The sequence below is a fragment of the Diutina rugosa genome, assembly GCF_008704595.1.
Source record: "Diutina rugosa strain CBS 613 chromosome Unknown scaffold49_size106456, whole genome shotgun sequence".
In the NCBI taxonomy this organism is placed as follows: Eukaryota; Fungi; Ascomycota; class Pichiomycetes; order Serinales; family Debaryomycetaceae; genus Diutina; species Diutina rugosa.
This window is the reverse complement of record NW_022995215.1, coordinates 87,265-106,572: the sequence shown is the minus strand read 5'-3', so window position 1 is coordinate 106,572 and position 19,308 is coordinate 87,265. Positions and strand designations below refer to the sequence as shown.

Genomic DNA, 19,308 nt, shown 5'->3' with positions numbered 1-19,308 from the left:
GGGGTGATCAAGGTGGGAGGGGCGGTACCCGAGGTGACCTTGATGGTGGTGTACTCGGTGACGTAAACAACCTTCACCTTAGGCACGGGCGACGAGGCAACGAGCGACGACAACAAAGTCGATACGATAACGGAGGAAAACTTCATTGGATGTAATAATAAGGAAGGAAACGCTCTTTAAAAGGAGGGAGAGCGGGTCGTGATAGACTTTGTCTTTTAACGAAAGTAGTTGGGAGGGTAGTAAAAATAAGGAATGGCACGAACACTGGGGTTCTATGGGGATCGACTTTGTCGCGGCGCGGTTGTCAAAAAAGGAGTGTGGGGCACAAGCTTTGCAAACGAGTGGTGGGGGTTTCGGTGGTGATGGCGGCGTATATAAATAATGCGGTCGACGACGGTGTTAGCGCGAGCGTTTTTTATCGCGAGCTACAGTGGATGCATGTCCTCTGTGTGCCGGACGAGTGTGCGACCATCGAAACGCTCAGGTGCAGGGCGCGGCACACCACAGGGGCGGTATATTATTGTCGACGCAAGGGATGCCGAGCCAATGAGACTTGGAGAGCGTCTCATCGCCCGGCGACGACGTCCATCGGCGCCTATTCCCCGAGCCATTTAGGTCTAGACGCCACCTCTCGACCACCACCACCCACACCGACCCACATTCTCACCTCTGTCACCCGCCAATGCTTTCTGTGGTCGTGTCACCGGTACAAATAATATATACTGCCTCGGTGGTGAAGGCCCACTGTGGCCCTCAGCTTATTCAGAGACTGCGGCACACCCACCCTGCACCGAATTGAAATTGGCAGTGGGCGTGTGCGAGGAGAAAAAGCCAGGGGAACCCCCCCGCCCATTGTTGCTAATATGGTGCCACCACGAGGATTTACCCGTTTGTGGTTGGGTGTGCCTGGCGAGTGGCGTAGCCGTTGCCATTAGCATCCCCTGGGGTCGCGCCTATTGTTCCGCTCCTCTGTTTGTCGACGGAGAATGTGGCACCGCGAATGGCCGGGCATCACCCTGCAACCGCACCCACGGCGATGCCTGAGGGAAATGGAGTTCGATGTCGCGCAGTCTAGACTTTTCTAGGCTTAGGGGAAGGCCACAGCGGTGGGGGGCCACGCTTGGCAGAGACACCTGACATCTACCGTAGCCATGCATCTCATTAGCCCGCGGAGATGATGTAGGCCTAGCATACCACGCTGGCGGTCGTTGGTGTTACCCTTTTGGTGAGGGGTGGCATATGAGTACGAGAAATAACCTTTTAGTAGAAAAGGTTTACGGGGAAACCGAGAAAGTAGGGGTTCCTGATCCCACGTCATCGCGAGCTAAAATCACTAGGTGGTGCTTATCACTAGGTAGCGATTGGTGGTGATCGGGTATCTGTACCCCTAATTTGAGCTCCGCGGGGACATGCCCGCACCCCAAATGCCGGTGGCGGTATGTGGGTAAATGTCTCGGCCCTCAATGCTGTGATGGTCTGGTGGCTAGCCAATGACGACGAGTGGTCGCCGTTAGCCCTGCATTTGTATCGCGTCGTTGTCAAGGGCAACCGACCCGTACCGTACGCTTCCCATGGTGGGGAGTCGCGCGGCCTGTATACTGGGCACTTGATGTCGACGCACATTTTACATGCCGTGACCATCATCTAAATTACGTGCAGGCGCGATGTCTGATGGACACCGCCGTTTCGCCTCGAGATACCACGGCGGCAGCAGCGAGTACGTCTGCTATCCCCTCACCGATGCCGTGCAGCATCATTGGTCGGACAGCCCCGATTGCCGACCCTGCAGAGGTCTAGTCCCCGACTTTAAACCCCTACATAATGGTTGTTTGATGTAGATGCTATGCTATTCATACTTAGGATACTAGTTAGTGGTCTTGCTAGTTTGTGGGGGTCCGTCAATAATCAGTCGATACACTTATTGGGGAACACCGTTTCCAACTGGGTAAACAACCACTTCAGCTGGAAGCTGGTGAGGCCGATCGTCTTCGCCCGCAACCGCATGTTGCGGTCGTCGGTGATGAGTATACAGTACCGGAATACCTTGGCCGTCTTCGCCGTGAGCACCACCTGCGGCTGCCCGTCGCGGGCCACAAGCGCCATGTTGTGGCCCTTCATCAACTTCTTGCCGATCTCGTCGTGCTCGTTGACCGAGTTCAAGATGGTCTCGTCCACCAGCGACCGCCAGTTCAGGTTGTTTTCAAACTCGGTGGTCTCGTTGATGTCCAGCGCCACGGTGCCGTCGAAGCGGAGGGGTAAGATCTCGCGGGTGAGGTAGAGCTCGCGGATAATGATCACCAGCCGGGTGGCGGCATCGGCGATCGTCGCCTCCGCCAGCTTACGTAAAGCCCGCAACTCTTGGAACACGATAAGTGGGATCAGCACTTTGATTACGCCATTGCGCACACACTTGAAGATACGTCCGCAGTGCTTCAACCAGATATTGGTGTCGAGGGTGATGTAGGTGATCGCCAGGTCCATGCGGTCACCTAGGTTACCTTCGATGTTGTCAAACAGCTCGTAGGCAGCAGCGCCGCCCATCGGTGGCGGGGCGATGCCTTCACCCACGCGGTAGGAGAAACGGTACCCTTGTTCCAAGTCGACATCATTAGTATCGTCGTCGAACTCCAGGTCGCCAAAGCCGTCGAGCTCGTCGACTTCGACAATCTCTTCACCGTCGTGCAGCGGGGTCGGGGTGCCGAACCAGGCGCGGTCTTTCGCTTCCACCAGCTCGGTGGGGGCCTGGACGAGGTTATGTGCCAGAATGGCGTGGATCAAGTTGTTTTGGACAAAGCGGCCGTCTCCAAGCAAAAACTCTTCCATGTACGCCATGGGGTCGCCCTGGCTTAGCAGCTGCACCAACACTGAATCGGTGGTGTTGTACACAGCCAGGTCGTAGGCGAAATGGGTGGTGGTGCGGACAAGCCCGTAAAGAGGGAAGTCGTCGGCGATAGCACGAGCAAGCACGAGTACACGGACAATGCGGACGTCGGCTTCTTCTTCCATCGCCTGACGTTTACGGGGGTCGGATCCAAGGTCACCACCGAAACTACCGCTGACGGGGACGTCAAACATCGTTGGTTTCACCACCCCGGCTTCTTCCAAGTCACAGTAGTCACCTTTTTCTCCTTGGACTTGGTCGAACCAGAGGGTACCCCAGCACTTCCACACTTCGGGGAGGAACTCATGGCTGTTGTAGTAGCCCAACACGTCGTCGCGGGCGAGCGCCCGCGCCACTTTGGCCAGCAATTGCGGTTTGCTCTTGACATAGCCCAACAACAGGTTCAAGTAGGTGATCAACAGCTCCCAGGGGAACAACTTGTTGAAAAGCCATCCGAACATGGTGCGGGCCAGCGGGTACTGTTTGACGGCGTTGCCCACGCCAATGAGGAAGTAGAGCCACACGATCACGTGGCCGTTCAGCGCCTGTTTGGGGCCGACAAGGTAGTGGTTGAGGATGCGGATCAGAAGCTCAAGCACGCTGCGATTGATGAATTGAAGACAGCAGAACCAGTCGAGGGGGGAGAGTTCACTGGCACACACGAGCTGGCCGTCGATGGTGGCGTCGGCGCCGAGAATGCCGTTGCCGCTCAGCGGGTTCAGACTGCCCAGCCTCAGCTTGCGTTTGCGGTCCTTTTTATCGCGGCGTTCTTTCAACGCTTCTGGAAGCAAGAAGATCTTGGCGAAGGGGTTTTTGGCGTCGCCAAAGCCAACTAAGTGGTTGATGTTGGCGATGGCAAACAGCGGGCCTTTATTAGCCCAGAAGCTCATGCGTTCAATTGATCCCAGTGGTTGCTGCTGGCTTATTCCGCCGGCTTGCAGCATGCCGTAGCCCGAGCTATAGCCGGAGTTCCCGAACGATACCGGTTGATAGGCCATATCGTGTTGTCCCTGAGGCGCCTGGTTGGCGGCCAGGAACAACTCTCGAGTAAAGAAATTGTAGCCATTAGTATCACTACCAAACGTGAGCCCATAGCGAGTGACTAAGTCGATGCCGTATTGAATCTGGGAGTCGTGGATGTCGCCCAGCTGGGCCAGCTGGGGGTCGCGGTTGCCGTGGATTTGGAGCAACACCTTGTGGATCTTGATGAAGTCGATGATGGGGAGCTCAAGCAACGACAAGATGTTGCGCTGGGTGCAGATGTTTTCCACGACGAGGCGCAAGTAGTGGGTGGTGGGGACGAAGGGGTCGCGGCAGATAACCAGCTTGCCGATGTTGACCAACGCGTCCAAGTTGTCCTGCTGGACGGTGCACATGTGGTAGTATATTTTGCCGTGGCCATAGAGGGTTTTCATGCTCACTGAGTACCAGTACTCGGCGGAGATCTTCCAGTCGATGAACTTGGAGGCGTAGAGGGCAATGGCCATGCGGCTCAAGTCACCGAGCTTTTCCAGCCACCATCCTTCCATCTCGAGCGCGGGGTCGGTCAAGTTCAGGATGATCAGAAAGCAGTAGGCGATGAAGCACAGGCAGATCTCGTGGTCGGAGAAGATGGCCATGATGTTTTTCAATACCTCTAAAAACCCCACCACCCCATACACCCACATTCGCCGGGGGATCTTGTATAATTCGACAATGTTTTTCCCCGTTCGGAACTGGTTTAGGTTCACCAGCGGTTTGAGGGCGGTAACCAAGAAATCGTGGTAGTTGACGAGTAAAGTGATGTTGTGGTGGTATATCGTCCATAAGTCATTCAGCAACTCCAGGGTGCGTGTCAGCAGCGGTGGCTGGGCGGCGTCGGCATGGTTGAGGTGGTTGATTTTGATCGTGATCTCGATGCAATGCTTCTGGACGATCTCTTCGTGGTTGACGATGTTCTTGTACGTCTCCTTAAGCTTGGTGGCAAGCTGTTGCTCCTCGTCGCTCATGGCGCGTGGCGGCTGAGGTATTTGCGTTTGGGGGACGGCGGTGTCCGGGGTGGCGTGGTCGTCGTGGTTGGGGGTCAGTTCCTGGGAGTTGTTGGAGTGGGCGGTGGGCAGCAGGGGGATGTCGTAGTTCAGCGGCGTCGGGGTTTTAAACGGGCGTTTTTGTTGCGGTGCCGCGGGGGCATACCACTGGTTCATCGGCACTGGGGGTGCGAGCGGGTCTGGTTGGTTCTGGTAGCGCAGCGGGGAACGTTTGGCGGTCGCTTGCAACGATGACACACTGCCTTGCCTCTTGGTCTGCTGGGATTGGGTTACCGGCCGGGGCAACAGATTCATCCACGTCGGGGGAGGTGGACGGTGCGAGTCGAGGATCAGAACAACGAACAAATGCGTGCGCCAGTGGCAACAAACATAGTGATGATCTGAGCAATTTGAGACAAAACACAGCCTAAAACAGATATAAGATGGACTAGATTACTTTTTAAATGAACTGATGTTGATTTGGTTTGGGAATCGTAGTGGTGTTGTGGCAATTGCCACTTTGGTAAAGGGGGCACGGCTACGATATTCTATGGCGTCAGCGGTAGAGGGTGCGAGGTGCGGGCATTAGGAGAGAGAATTTATCGGCTCACGGCGAGCGGGCGACGGAGAGCAAAACCCGAGAACACAAACGACCGGGGGAGCGGAGGGGAAGGAAAGAGCCACGATTACTAATAGGAAATTCTAGCGTGTGGTTCGGAAAATGACCCGGTTTACGTGTGGCGCCGTAGCCTGACAAAACTGGGTGTGATTGCTCGCCATCTCTCTCGGAACGAGTCGCGAAGCGTTATGGGGCCCTTTCTCCACCCGACCGGGAACGCTACCCGTCAAATGGTTAGGGGTACCGGATACCCGTCCCGTCACGGTTATATTGGAATGACGGGTCAAATATGGTTCATCAACCCGTCGTCTACAACAGTTCCAAACTTCGTATCTATTATGTATATTCGGTACAATAGGGGCAAAAACCACTACTTCAACTTCTTCTTGGGTCTCAACTGGTTGGTGTGACCGCACTTTCTCTTTCTGCAGTTGGTGGCTCTGGGGGGAAGTCTGGCGTAGCACTTACGGCAGATCGACTTGTCACAGTTGTACTTGGACGCAAGCGCCTTCAACGAGGGTTCAATCATCGTTAGCTGTGGTGGAAAGTTTTTCGTGCTTCACCGGTAATGAATTCGCGTGCGACAATGGGGAGTTTAGGGTGCGCAACCCTAGGTCACGTGGAACACGTGATCATGAATTACCAAGTAATAATCGTCGGTAATAGTAGGGCTCAGCCCAAACTTGAGGCCAAAAGCAAGTCGTGTTAGTGTAACCTTTAGGTGTCATTCTCTCTGTGGTTGATGACTGTGGTCATCTTTTTTTCCTGCCATCGAACGTCGTCGAACATTTGGTGCCCTATGGTGGTCACAGACCCCCATCCCAAGCTCATCGCTAAATGCTTTTGGTAAAAATGACCCTACTGTAGCCGTGCCTCACGTCAACATTACTTACACCCAATTTTTGCCATCTTTGTGTGTCGCTTCACCTGACTACTCTTCACCAGTAATTAAGCATTTTCGTATACAATACACCCGTGCTGCAATATCTCACCTACTACTACAATTCCAACAAAACCCAATTTTCCGACAACCAAAAATTGTCTACAGCCTCAATCTCTCTGAAACATAACATGGATCTAAATCTACACCTGTTTTAGGTTATCTTAATCTATTATCGTATAGTCTGGTGTCGTCTGTGGACCACCAGCGCGCGGGCCATCTGGCGCGCCCCCATTGCTTAGCACCACCCTACATGTCGCAGGCCCCGACTCTGCCTCCCGCCGAGGCACACGCGCCGACCCCTGGGGCCGAGGGAGCCAGTGACAGTGCCAATGGTAACGTGGCAGGTCCTCTGGCCGTGGAAGTGGACGAGCTGGACGCGTCCCCGGACCCCGTGGTCGCGGTGCAGCCGCAAGTGTCCGAACCGCCACTGCCGCAAATCATCGATAACCCCGAGGTCGAGGAGCCTCAGGAGGAGCCAATGGTCACTGAAGACGTGTCTGAGCTGCCTGAGACTAATAACGAGCCCTTCCAAGCTTTTGCGGGTGCGCTGGGTGGTCTGAGTACCCTGGGCGCTGAAGCCGAAGGTGTGGCGGCGCTCGCGGCGTTCCTCCACCTTGACTACACCAATCTCGACCAGTGTGACCCTCAGGTGGTCAAGGCGATGATGAACCGGTTCGAGCAGTTCACTCAGCTCCTGCTGGAGTCGGAATTTCTCAAATTGAACCTCGAAAACTCGACGCAAAATCTGAAGCGCCTCGTGGACCTGCTTCAACAGAAGCTCCACCAAACCCAACTGGAATTGGAGTCACTTAAAATCCAACGGCAATCGCTGAACCAGGCGTCGCAATCGCAAGCGGCCGACCTCGAAGCGGCAAGGGGGCAAATCGACCAGTTACAGACGAAAGTCGACCAGTTACTGGACGAATTGGCCACCGCCAACGAACACATGGACCGTCAGCGCCAACAGGGCCAACAGCTGATGCTTGACATGGAACACAAGGTCGATCAGGCGATGGCGTCGCAAGTGGAAGCGCAGCAGCAGGTAAACCAAATGACGCAAAAGCTTGCCACCACCGAGAAGGACTTGTTTGCGCTGAAACTTTCGTTGATTAAGGCCGAGAACCGCGTCAAGTACCTCGACGAAGACTTAAGCTGGCACCAACAGGAATTGGCGCTGGCGCAGTCACGCTACGCCGCCGTCGTCAAACAGCACCACCAGGAACAAGCCCAACAACAGACGCGCATGTCGCAGCTCACCACGCGTAACGAGCAATTGGACCAGTTGAATCTGGGCCTCAAAGCCACCATCGACGAAGTTAATGCTCAATTACAACAGGAAATTAGCCGTGCTGGCGACGCTCAACAACAGGCGAAGACCGAGATTGCTCGTTTAAGAGAGGAAGCAGCTCGGGCTACCGATTTGGCGGAAGCTGCTCAACGTAAACTGGATCAACAACGCCAACGCATTTCCGAATTGGAACAGTTTATTGATGAATTAAAGCAACGCGGGGAAACCTCGTTGGCCCAATTGCAACTGCAATTACAGGAAAAGACCACTCGCGTGGCCGAACTTGAAGAGAAGTTGCTGCGGGCCGAGGAAGCGATCTCGCTGGACATCCAACGCGACGCCCAACTCCCGGCGCTCGCCCTGGGGCTGAACTTGATCGCCCTGCAAGCCAACATCAGCTTGACCGACTTGTACACCGAATACAGCCACTTGAAGAAGCAATTGGTGATGGAACGCTCGCAAAACGACAAGTTGACTCACCAAATGTCGAAGTTTGTCACCGATCTTGAACGCCGCAAGCCTCAGTTGGCCGCCTACCACGAACAGGTGGAGATGTACCAACGCCAGCTCCATGAAATGACGGGTAAAGTCGAACAGATCCGTCTTGAACGTGAAGAGGCCAACAAGACCAGCTCTCGTTTACGCCAACGGTTGATTGCTAAGGAGAACGAAGTGGTGCAAGCGCGTAAGATGACGCGTGACTTGGGCCGTCAAGTGTGCTATTTATTGATCCACACCCGCGACGATGATACCCCATTGCTGAGCGCTGAACGGAAGGTGATCGACAAGATCATGGCTCAGGGCACCGAAGCGTTAAGCGACACCGATATGCTCATCAGTCAACGGTTGGTGGAATTCAAGAACATCGTCGAGTTGGAGAAGCAAAACCAAAACTTGTTGCATTCGATCCACGAGCTTCTGCACCAATTGGAGGCCAGCGAACACCAGGGCGTCGACTTGGAGCTGGCGGCGATCGACGAAGCCAAGCAGGCGATTTTGCTGTTGCAAGGTGAAATCGAACTGTACGAAACGCGCTACCAAGCAGTGGTCAAGGAACGCGATATGCTTAAACTGTTGCGTCAACTGACCACTTCGGGCGACAAGTTCCTCATCCAAACGAATAATGACTTGAGACAACAGCTGGAAAAGACGGAACAAGTGCTTGAACAACTTCGCACCGAACTGCGCAAGACTATCTCCGACTTGCGCGACCGGGTGCAACTGCTTTCGGCTGAGAAGAACAAGGTCGAGCTCGAATTGTCGCAGGCGCAACTGACGTGCAAGTTAGCTGAGGCTCGCTTGGAGCTGGCGACAAAGCAAGTGCAGAACTCGGAGGTGGAAGTGAAGCAATTGGGACAAGAAATCAGCTTTTGGCGGGGCCAACTGCTGAAGCAGGAAGAAGCGCTTGTGGCCAAGCTGAACCAGCTCCACGAGGTCGACACCCAATTGGCCGAAGCCCGTCTCAAATTGCAACTGGCGCAACTGGAAAAGCAACACTTGAACAACCAGATCGACAACTTCCGCGAGGAAGCGGTGAAGTTGAAGGCCGACAAGCAACAGCTCCAGGAATTTGTGGGCAACTTGCAACAATTGTTAACTGAACGCGAAGCTCTGACCAAGGAAGTAAGTGCTCAGTTGACGTCCACCGTCAAAAACTACAACGAGCTTCAACAGCGTCTCAGCGACCGCGAAGAGCGTGTAGCCCTTCTTGCTCAACAGACTGAGCTTGCACTTAAGGCGCAAAACGCCAAGGTCGATCAAATCAACGAGATTTCGCGGGCATTGTTGGAAGCGCGCCACCAATTGGCTGAAAAGGAGCGTGAAGTCGAACAATTGAACAAGAAGCTTTCGACTACCCACGCGGCTACTGTAACCCCGCAATCTGCTGAACCGGTGGCCTCCACCAAGAGTGACCTGAGCGATGATATTGAAGTGCAACAGCTTAAGGAAGATCTTAAGGCTGCTGAAGCTCAGGTGGAAGAGTTCTCCAACTTGGCTAAAGCCAGTGAACAGGCGCTTATTCAACAGACTAACTCGTTGGACGATTACAAGCGTACCACCACCGAAAAGATTGCTGACCTCGAAAAGCAAGTCGCCGACTTGTCTGCTGAACGCAATCAGTTGTTGACTAAGTTCCAGGAAACCTCGAAGCAATTGGACGACGAAATCAACGCTCGCGCTGCTGAACGGGCCCAACTTTTGCTTGACCACGAAGAGGCATTGGCTAAAGCCCGCAACTACGATACCATGCAACGCGACTTTGAAGCGAAGCTTGAGCTGGTGTCTCGCGATCTCGACACGCAACACCAATTGACTCAGCAAACGCAGGATAAGTTCCAAGCTGAACTCAAGCGCAGTGGTGACCAGGCGGAACTCATCTCGCAATTGCGTGATCAAGTGGACGACTACCGTCGCCAATTGGACACTGCTTCCCGTGAATTGGAACAAGCGAAGAAGGGTATCGACGCCCGTATTGAAGCCTTATCTGGTGAACGCGGCCGTGATGCTGATGAAGCCAAACGTCTCCAACAACGGGTCAACGAGTTGACCGATCAAAACCTGTTGTTGCTTAACCAGATCGAGTTGCTGAAATCGAACTCCACTGGTAGCACTACTGTCGAAGGAGAAGATAATGTCAGTGACATCGTTGCCTACTTACGCAGAGATAACCAAAAGCTCCAGGCTCAAGTAGACCAGCTGGCCGCCGATGCTCGCGAACTTCTGGCGAAGGTGTCGCAATTGGAGGTGAGCTTAGTCCAAGCGCAACTGGACTTGTCGTTTGCTCGTTCCCAGGCGGAAACTGGCGCTGCTTCCGGAGCTCAAGAACGTCAACGCTTGGACGAGATGTTGGGCCAAGTCAATTTGATGCGGGAATCGAACACGACGTTGCGTCACGAACGTGACGAAAAGGCCGCTCAAGTCGCCACCATCACCAAGCAATTAGAGCTGCTCACGGCTCAGCTCGACCCGCTCAAGGTCGAGGTCAGTCTGCTTAAGACCCAAGCGGAACTGGCACAATTGCAAGCTAAGTTAGCCCAGGAAGAAGGGGAAAAGCTCCGCCAACAATTGTCGGAAGCGCAACTGCTGTCGCTGCTGGCTGATAAGGAACGTATCGCTGAGTTGGAGCAACAGCTTAACCAAAACCGGGAGAAGTCTCGCGAACGGGTTTTCCAAGCTAACCAAAAGCTTAAGAACCAAAACGAGACTATCGGTCGCTTGAACACTCAGATCGAGGAACAAAAGACCACCGTCCAGTCGTTAGAAAAGCAAATCGCTGAGTTGAAGCTGGCTCCTGCCCCTGCTGCCGATGGCGCTGCCGCTGCTGCTGCTGCCACTTCTCAAGAAGAAAAGGCGGAATGGGAAAAGCAAAAGCAACAATTTGAACAAGAAAAGCAGGAGTGGACGAAGAAGGAACAAGAGCTTCGGACCCAAATTGATCAGCTTACTAAGCAATTGGCCCAAGCGAAGGCCGATGCCGCTGCCGCTGGCTCCGCGTCCACGTCTAGCGACAATGAGAAGAAGTTGCAAGCTGAGCTTACCGAGGCGAAGTCTGAGCTCACTAAGGTGACGCAAAAGCACCAGGTGACCGAGATGAAGATGAAGATGATGCAAAAGAAGTTGGAGCGATTGGAGAAGCAGGAGAAAGACGCCGCTACCCTGCTGCTGACGCCGGCTGCGGGAGTGGCCCCGGCCAACACCCCTGCTGCTACTACCACTGCTGCTGCTGCTGCTGCTACTCCGGCAGCCACCGCTGCCCCTTCTGCCTTCGGCTCGGCGACAACGGCGCCCGCCACGACGTCAGCGTTTGCTCAGAACCCGTCGACGGCCCCGCTGGGGGCAAAGCCTGAAACGCTGGCCCCGTTTGCGTTTGGCTCGGCTAAACCTTCGTCGTTTACGTTTGGCTCCTTCGGCCTGGCGGCGACCCCGGTTGCGAACCCGTTTGCCAATCAGGCGAATGCTAATCAGCAGAACCCGCTGCCGTTCGGCTCGTTTGGTCAACCCCAACAGCAGCAACAACAGCAGCAAAAGCGGAACAGCCCCGATGCCACCAACAACAACGAGCTGCCGGCGAAGAAGCCCAAGAGCTCCGAATGAGATTTAATTACGGTAGTATATTCAAAGAGTAATGAGACAAAAGTTAATTGACGTTATCGTTTTCTGTAGAGTGAGGTCAGGGGTATCTCTCTAAAAAAAGTCTAATCTAGGAGATCTCGGGAACCCCGCTCGGGGCCACGAGCCGACATCGTGGTCTAGGTGTGTCTTCGGAGCAAGTTTGCATGCCGTTTTTCCGGGCCTCCATTGTGAGACATTATACAATGGACTGGGTTCCCAAAGAGGCGTGGTGTTCGGTTTAGTACCACCAACGGTATCAGTAAAACCGTCCCGCCCTATCACTACGGAATTCATTGTCCTAACAAGTAAATTGTTGCGACTACTCTCTATCAAAGACGGCTTTGCCGTTATCTTCACAATTGCGTCGGTTAGAATTATGTCACAGGAAAACGTCTCCATTTGTGATCGCATTTGTCAATGAGGGGAGAGATTGAGGGGAGTTAAAGCTCACGCTTTTTTTTTTTTCTGGTGAGGATATGGGGATCTAATTTTTGCCTGTGAATGTGCCGCACTCTGTTAGGAGTCCCTGCATCAAGTTCCCCGTGGGGCAACGGAAACCCCGAACACCAGCGAGAATATCAGCGGCCAGGTAAGTGATAGCGAGCAACTAGTGTTTGGGGTGGGAACAATAATCGGAGCATAAAAAGCAATTACTGCCAGCGGTGGTTATTCCACAAAAGATCACAATGATATCCACCCAGTCCTCTATCATTGTAACCCTCGGAGAAGAGACGGCGGGGTCCGATGTCACCTAAAGGGTCTCCACAAACTCCGAAGAGACAAAGCGTGTGCTGTTGGTTTTGTGCCCCGCATGCGAATCAGTCCCAACCGAAAACCTCGTTCAACCACAGCCTCTATGAATACGAGGAAACCCTAGTAGTTCAATAGTTTTTTCTAGTCTAGGCGATAGGATGCCTCGGCAACGGTGGTTCTGGCGATGCAAGCAATGGAACCAGGTGGTGTCCAGGCGTGAAACAATGCCATCTTATCATCGGCCGATCCCAGCCCTACGATGTCTCACGCCGATTGTTCGCATTCTCCGCTCCGTGCTTTGGCACCAACGCACGTATAGGACTTAGCCACAGGAACGCATTATCACCCACCGGACACCAGCTACCACTCCGTAAACCTGCCCCCCATGGGAGATTGCGGGTGCCGGTAGCCATAGACTTAGCCGGCACGAGCACATGCTTCTCTCCCCTAACTGCCAACAAAAATGTCGGGGGGGGGATGTCGCTCCCCTCCGAAAATTGGCTTTTGCAGTTGACGTCAGCAGGCCTCGTTCCGCTCCGTCACATGAGGTGAGTCTTCGTATTTAAAGCAGAAAATCCCCTCCTCTCCCCAACACCCAACGACGACACCACCATGTTGAATGACTACTTCCCGTCGTGGCCATGGTACTACTGGGCTGTCGGCTACGTCGTGCTCCGGGTGTTGTACACTCGCGTGCACGAAGCCCGCCTCCGCAAGAAGTTCAATGCGCTGAAGCCCACCAACGACAACCGCGACCCCACCGGGGGTATCATCACCGCGTTGGTGATGATCCTCGCTCGTATCAAAGGCAAGAACCCCATCGAAGCCATGCGGTTCCAGTTTGAACACCTCCCTAATCCAAAAGTGCACACGTTTAAAGTGTTGATGTACGGTAAGCCGTCGTTCATCACTAAGGACGCCGAAAACATCAAGGCGGTGCTTGCCACTCAATTCAGCGATTTCGACATTGGTAACCGCCACGGGATCTTGCTGCCGCTTTTGGGCGACGGTATCTTCACCCTGGAAGGTATGCACTGGAAACACCTGAGAGCGACTCTCCGCCCTCAATTCGCTCGTGACCAAGTCGGCGAAGTGCTGTTGTTTGAACGTCACTCGCAGAAGTTTTTGGCGCTTGTCCGTAAAGCCAATGGTGAGACCATTGATATTAACAATATGTTGTACCAATTCACCATTGACGTCGCCACCGAGTTTTTATTCGGTGAGTCGATTGGTGCCCTTGACGACGCCTCGGGGTCACTGGCGCTGGTGTTCAACGCCGACTTCAAAGACGTGCAAGACATGATGCTGAGACGGTCGCAAGCGCAACGGTTCTACTGGGTGTGGGACTCGCCGCTGTTCCGCAAGAAGATCCGCTTCCTCCACGACTACGCCGAGAGATACGTCGATAAGGCGTTGGCGACTCTGCCGGAAGAGTTGGAAGAACGCAGTAAGGACCGTTATACTTTCTTGTACGAATTGGTGAAAGTGACCCGCGACCGCAAGATGCTTCGGGATCAGCTTTTCAACATCTTGCTTGCTGGACGCAACACCACTTCACTTTTCCTTACTTTCTTCTTTTATGAGATGCTGAGACGGCCCGATCTCTGTGACATCGTCCGTACCGAAGTGCGGGGGTTGTACGGCGAGAAGGATGACCCTCGTCTCGACGAAATCACCTTTGAGCTGTTGAAGCAGACGAAGATGCTTAAGGCGTGCTTGGACGAAACCCTCAGATTGTACCCGTTAGTGCTGACCAACTTCAGAGCGGCAATCAAGGACACCACTTTGCCTCGCGGCGGTGGTAAGGACGGTACCGACCCCATAGTCGTCGAGAAAGGTGCCACCGTCATCTTCTCCACCATTTTAAACCACCGCAACCAGGACTTCTGGGGTAAGGACGCCGAAGAGTTCCGTCCCCAACGGTGGTTCGAAGACAAGTTTAAGCGTCCCGGGTGGAACTACATGCCGTTCTTGGGCGGGCCCCGTATCTGTCTTGGCCAGCAGATGGCGTTGACGGAAGCGGCGTACTTGGTGACACGTCTCTTCCAAGAGTTCGATAACTTGGAATCGTGCAACACCGAGTACCCACCCAAGCTCATCGTCCACACCACCATCAAGCCCAGCCAAGGGTGCAAGGTGAAGATTTGGTAAGCTGGGGGAAATTTTGGTATTACATTTTTTTTATAGGTAATCGATAACAGCCGGTCTGGCGATTATAATCAGATTAAGAAAGATCGTTCGATTAAGTAGTTTGAATAAGTGCGTTTAGATGCTGTGTGGTAGCGCCAGTAAATTAGCTAGACGTGGCCGTTTCAAACATGGGGCGATTACCTTCTAATTTTCCTTATTTCTTTTTCTTTTTTTCATATGGAATGTGAGCGTTGGCTGGATCCCCCTACCCGATTTATATACACCAGCGCCTCGCCTTTCTCTAACCACCACAGAACCCCCCCTGCGAACACCTCCACTCCAAACCTAAATGCCTCACATAATCTCTCTGATACAGCCCCCCTGCACTGAAAAAACAATCCGGCGAAGCCGCCCTAGGAGCCACTGATCATATCATCGACCAACACTGGTGTAACGTCGATGCAAAACTGGTAGTGGTTCCGTTTGGTATGACCCGATGGGCACTGGTTACTATTTATGGTTGTAAGGGAAGGCTGCGGGTTACCCCTGGTTGGCTAGAGCAACCACTGCTGGGCACTGCCGCCGGTGCATTGGCTCATGTCAACAAACATGCGCACCCGAGGGGGTGGGGGGGTGTACAATGTCTGACAGCTCCGCCACCACCAAAGGGAGTGGAAAGGAGACTAAAAGCATACAGATACGAGGGGCTCGCTAATGGCAAACTAATGCTGATTTCACTTCCCCCCAGATATAGCCACGGGGCGGGAGGGGGCGGAGCGGGGTCGCTCCTCGTAGACGTACCCCCAACCTCGTAGTTTGGTGTATGTGCCTCGGGATGGCAAGGCGTACCGGTTGCGCAGCCCTGCGGCTGTCGGTTGCTGCCAATTGGAACAGGCATACCGGCGCATTGGAAAAATCAAACACTGTAAAAAAAACCATATCAGCGCCCCACCCCCTTCGTTTGATCCCGGCGATATTCCACTGACGAGGTGTCCTCCCACCCCACAAAACCTGTTGATATAGTGGCCTCAACCCCACCCACCCCTCTCGCTTTATAATAAACTGATACCACCATGGTCTCCACCACGGGTCTCTCCGTGGGGCTCGCCATTGGCGTGCCGGTGTTCCTTATCATCGTGGTGTTAGCGTTCTTCTGGGCCCGCAACAACCGCCGCCAGAATAAAGAGTTCATTGACGACGACGACGTCGACTTGGACTTGAAAGACGACGCCCTGTACACCCAGTTCCACCACCAGCTCGTCAAACCAATGCAGCCGGACGATCCGCCGCTGGACTCTCAGCGACTGCTGACGCTCACCGAGCTGGTGCAGCGTCCGCAAAAGCTGACCTACGAGTTCTACGAGACGTTTATCCCCGTGATGCAGAGCGACGTGCTGACGGCACTGCTTATCGCCCCGCCACCGGCGGCACCTACCATCGCTCGCGACCCCATGCTGTCGACGCTGGACGTACTGGTACCACCGCTGGCACCACTGCTGGCACCTCCACAAGCACCACCGCCGCTTACGTCGCAGCCCAGTCACATCAGTCTCGATAAGCTCGCTAAGGACCTCTCCCACTCTGAATTTTTTGAGAAGTTGCCGCTGAAGGCACTGGCCCCGGCGCTGCCGATGAACCCGTGGCGTCAGCCTCCCGCCTACCGTGCCAGCCCGCTGCCACTGACCGACATTTTGAATAACATCGTCGGCGAAACCCCTACTGCCTTAAACGAGAATTTCGTCTACGAGGCTCAACTTGCCCCCGCCGAGCGCGACCGGCTGCGCCAGCTTATGCGTGCCCGCTCCCACTCACTGGCAACCACCGCTAGCACCTCGCTGCACAAACGACCGACACTGGTGGCGCAGGCGCCGCCGCCGCCGCCGCCGCCGCCCCACATCGCCGAGGAGCCCGAAGTGCTGCCCCTGCCGAGCCGTCCCCTACACGACGATGATGTTGACGACGACGGGCGCCGGTCGCCATTTGTCGATCCCCCCGATATCGATTAGACTTCTCCTACACTTACCCCATAGACTCTACACTCATTTTAATCTTCATTCGTCTTGCGTAGCCAAGACCCTTATTTAATAGATGACAACATTAGACAACAAACAAGAATAGCCTGTAATTGAATTATACATCTGTTGGTGACAATAATGCATTAGACACTTCGGTTACGACGTGCCGAGAAAATCGTCAACAATGGATCGCCAAGACAGAAGGTAGAGCAGCGTCGTGTACCCCATGCCACGAAATTAAAAGCTCGTAGTTTTGCAGGTATGCGTTAGACTCGAGATAATATGAAAATCAATGTGGCAATTTTCACTTGCCATTGGATCATGTTTTGTTAATGGCAATCTTGGCCCGCCCTTTCTTAGGGAATCAATAGTACTTTTAACTGCTGGAACTGTTGAGTTTCGTAGAATGGATGTAGAGTCAAGTTGACAGGAGTTGCTTGGATGGCAACTTCACATTTTGTTCTAACCGTCCTCGGATTGAACCACCTGAGTCAGAGCGGATACATTCTTTAAACTTTTAAACGAGAATATATAGGCTATGTCGCTGTTGTGTTTTGAAGAATAATGAGTCGCAGAGTGTAATCTGAGGACTGCCCACACATTGTGGTCAGTATTACGATATTTTTTAATTGTTTCATTCGAATGTAACGAGCGAATACTGCTATCAGAAAAAACATCTGAAGATTCTCCAGAGGAGGAACTTCAACTGCATGACGATTACGTTAATTATAAGGAGGTGTCTATATATGGTTAATGGGGCACATGGCGTTTGCGACGAGGCGGGGGCGGGGGCGGTGGTGTCGGAGGGTCAGAAGCCAGCCGCGTGGCCTGCAGCGGCGGGGTAGGGGGAGGCGGTGCCTTTTTACGGAGAGCCTTGCGAACCAACAGCGACGCCAGATTAATCAGCAGGGCCAGGGAGCTCGCTTCATTATTAGTGTACACCTCACGGCGACGTTGCGGCACTGGGAGCCGAGGAAGAGGCTTCATTCTCACATACTCCAGAGGTAAATCCAAGATATTGGCTTCATTTTCAATACGGGCATCTTCCTCTTCTTCATCGTCCGCGGGGAGATCCATCTTGAGGAACACATTACCGTTATTTGCCGTTGCCATCAGCACCCCTGATTTCCGCCTCAGATTGCGCCGAACAATATTATGGGTACGGGTGTGTTTGTGGTAGTCAGCGCGAGTACTGGTGCGTACCGAGGCCACCCGGGTGAATGCTTGAGTGATGCTGCTGAGGACAGTGGAGTCATCGAGTCTCAGAGGAGATAGCGGTCTCAGACTGTGGTGGCAGGCTTCGGCAAACCATTCCACTTCGCAAATACTATTAGCAAGCGAGGCGATGACGTCGCCATGATGCGGGGCTTCTGACGAGTGAGCCTTAAGGAACTCAAGTACTTCTTTGAGTTCCTGTACTTTGTATGACCCTACCTGAGAGTTTGACACCAATGGGTAGAGTACACGAAGGTAATCAATCACAAGCACCCCCAGATCGATTTCTGGGTTAGTGTAGTCCAAATCGTTGAGTTCACGGATGCAAATGTCCATCAAGATCTTGAGGTCATTAGTGTAGACGGCAGTAGAAGTCGTGGTAGTAGTGAAAATGAGGTATAAGAACTTGAGCACCAAAATCTTGACGATGGTCAGCTCCTCACGATTGAGGTAGTAGATGGCAAGGTTGGTAAATCCTGCTAACGTGGTGGGGTTCAATGAGTTTACCACTAAGTTATCAGGATAGCGGCCCATAAGACATTGTTCATTTATGAGGAGGATGATTTTGAACTGCTCGTAGGCCGTGAGTTGGTCTTCGTTCTCGTATCCTTCAGCATCGATATCGTAAGTGTTAAAGTTTTCGTTATCCACTAATTGGTAGATAGCCACCGGCACAAGTTTCAGTGCCACGATAGCCGAGTATTCTTCAGGAGTAACCACCACCACGTGGTACAAATACTCAAAGAAAATATCACAGGAAAACTTAAGCAACACGAAGCTGGTAAAACCTTCCAGCACAAGTTTCATGTTCGCAGCAATAAATTTGGAGAAAACGGGAATGAAATCAAACAGACGCAAAGCATTAAACACCATATCAGCTTCCACATTGATGATATTAGCCAAGTCACCCTGATTTTTCGTCTTTAAGAGCAATAAAAGGCACACGCAAAGGTACTCTTTGAGACACTGGCCCTGGTAGTAGACCTCGGGGACGGTGACGCCCGGCTCGTGGTCGCACAACGCATTCAACAACAGAAGCATTTTGCCGAGACAGAAGCGGCAGTTTTTCACGAACAAGTTCAGTGTCAAGAGCTTCAATGCGTACCCGGATATCGTCTCGTAAGTGGTACCGCGAAACCCGCCTTCTTCGTCCATGGGCCCGGCGTCGAGATAGACGTTGTCAAGAATGCATTTGAGCACGATCAGGAAGTTCTCGTTACACTCGTTGGGGTCGGAGATGATTAGCACCGTGGCTAGCTCGTCGTCTAGCGTCTGAGCCGCCTTTAGCCGGACACACTCCATGTCGCGCACAGACCGGTTGCGGCTGCAGAGACTCTTGTAGCTA

The 19,308-nt window shown here is 53.4% G+C and overlaps 5 protein-coding genes across 5 annotated transcripts; 3 read left to right on the top strand and 2 right to left on the bottom strand. All coding sequences in view use genetic code 12, as the record gives it.

Moving 5' to 3' along the window:
* Window positions 1–1,905: 1,905 nt before the first annotated feature.
* On the bottom strand, window positions 1,906–5,202 carry DIURU_005821 (uncharacterized protein; the record flags this gene model as incomplete). Its single annotated transcript, XM_034158846.1, has 1 exon — window positions 1,906–5,202. One exon carries the CDS (start codon window positions 5,200–5,202, stop codon window positions 1,906–1,908), a length of 3,297 nt encoding a protein of 1,098 aa, XP_034009428.1.
* A 1,497-nt stretch (window positions 5,203–6,699) lies between these two features.
* Window positions 6,700–11,832, top strand: MLP1 (Mlp1p; the record flags this gene model as incomplete). Its single annotated transcript, XM_034158845.1, has 1 exon — window positions 6,700–11,832. The coding sequence occupies one exon, from the start codon at window positions 6,700–6,702 to the stop codon at window positions 11,830–11,832; it is 5,133 nt and encodes a 1,710-aa protein (XP_034009427.1).
* Window positions 11,833–13,215: 1,383 nt separating this feature from the next.
* Window positions 13,216–14,754, top strand: DIURU_005819 (cytochrome P450; the record flags this gene model as incomplete). Its single annotated transcript, XM_034158843.1, has 1 exon — window positions 13,216–14,754. The coding sequence occupies one exon, from the start codon at window positions 13,216–13,218 to the stop codon at window positions 14,752–14,754; it is 1,539 nt and encodes a 512-aa protein (XP_034009426.1).
* Window positions 14,755–15,806: 1,052 nt separating this feature from the next.
* DIURU_005818 (uncharacterized protein) lies at window positions 15,807–16,739 on the top strand (the record flags this gene model as incomplete). The annotated part of the gene is made up of 1 exon (XM_034158842.1): window positions 15,807–16,739. The coding sequence occupies one exon, from the start codon at window positions 15,807–15,809 to the stop codon at window positions 16,737–16,739; it is 933 nt and encodes a 310-aa protein (XP_034009425.1).
* A 759-nt stretch (window positions 16,740–17,498) lies between these two features.
* Window positions 17,499–19,265, bottom strand: DIURU_005817 (uncharacterized protein; the record flags this gene model as incomplete). The annotated part of the gene is made up of 1 exon (XM_034158841.1): window positions 17,499–19,265. The coding sequence occupies one exon, from the start codon at window positions 19,263–19,265 to the stop codon at window positions 17,499–17,501; it is 1,767 nt and encodes a 588-aa protein (XP_034009424.1).
* Between the last annotated feature and the right edge of the window lie 43 nt (window positions 19,266–19,308).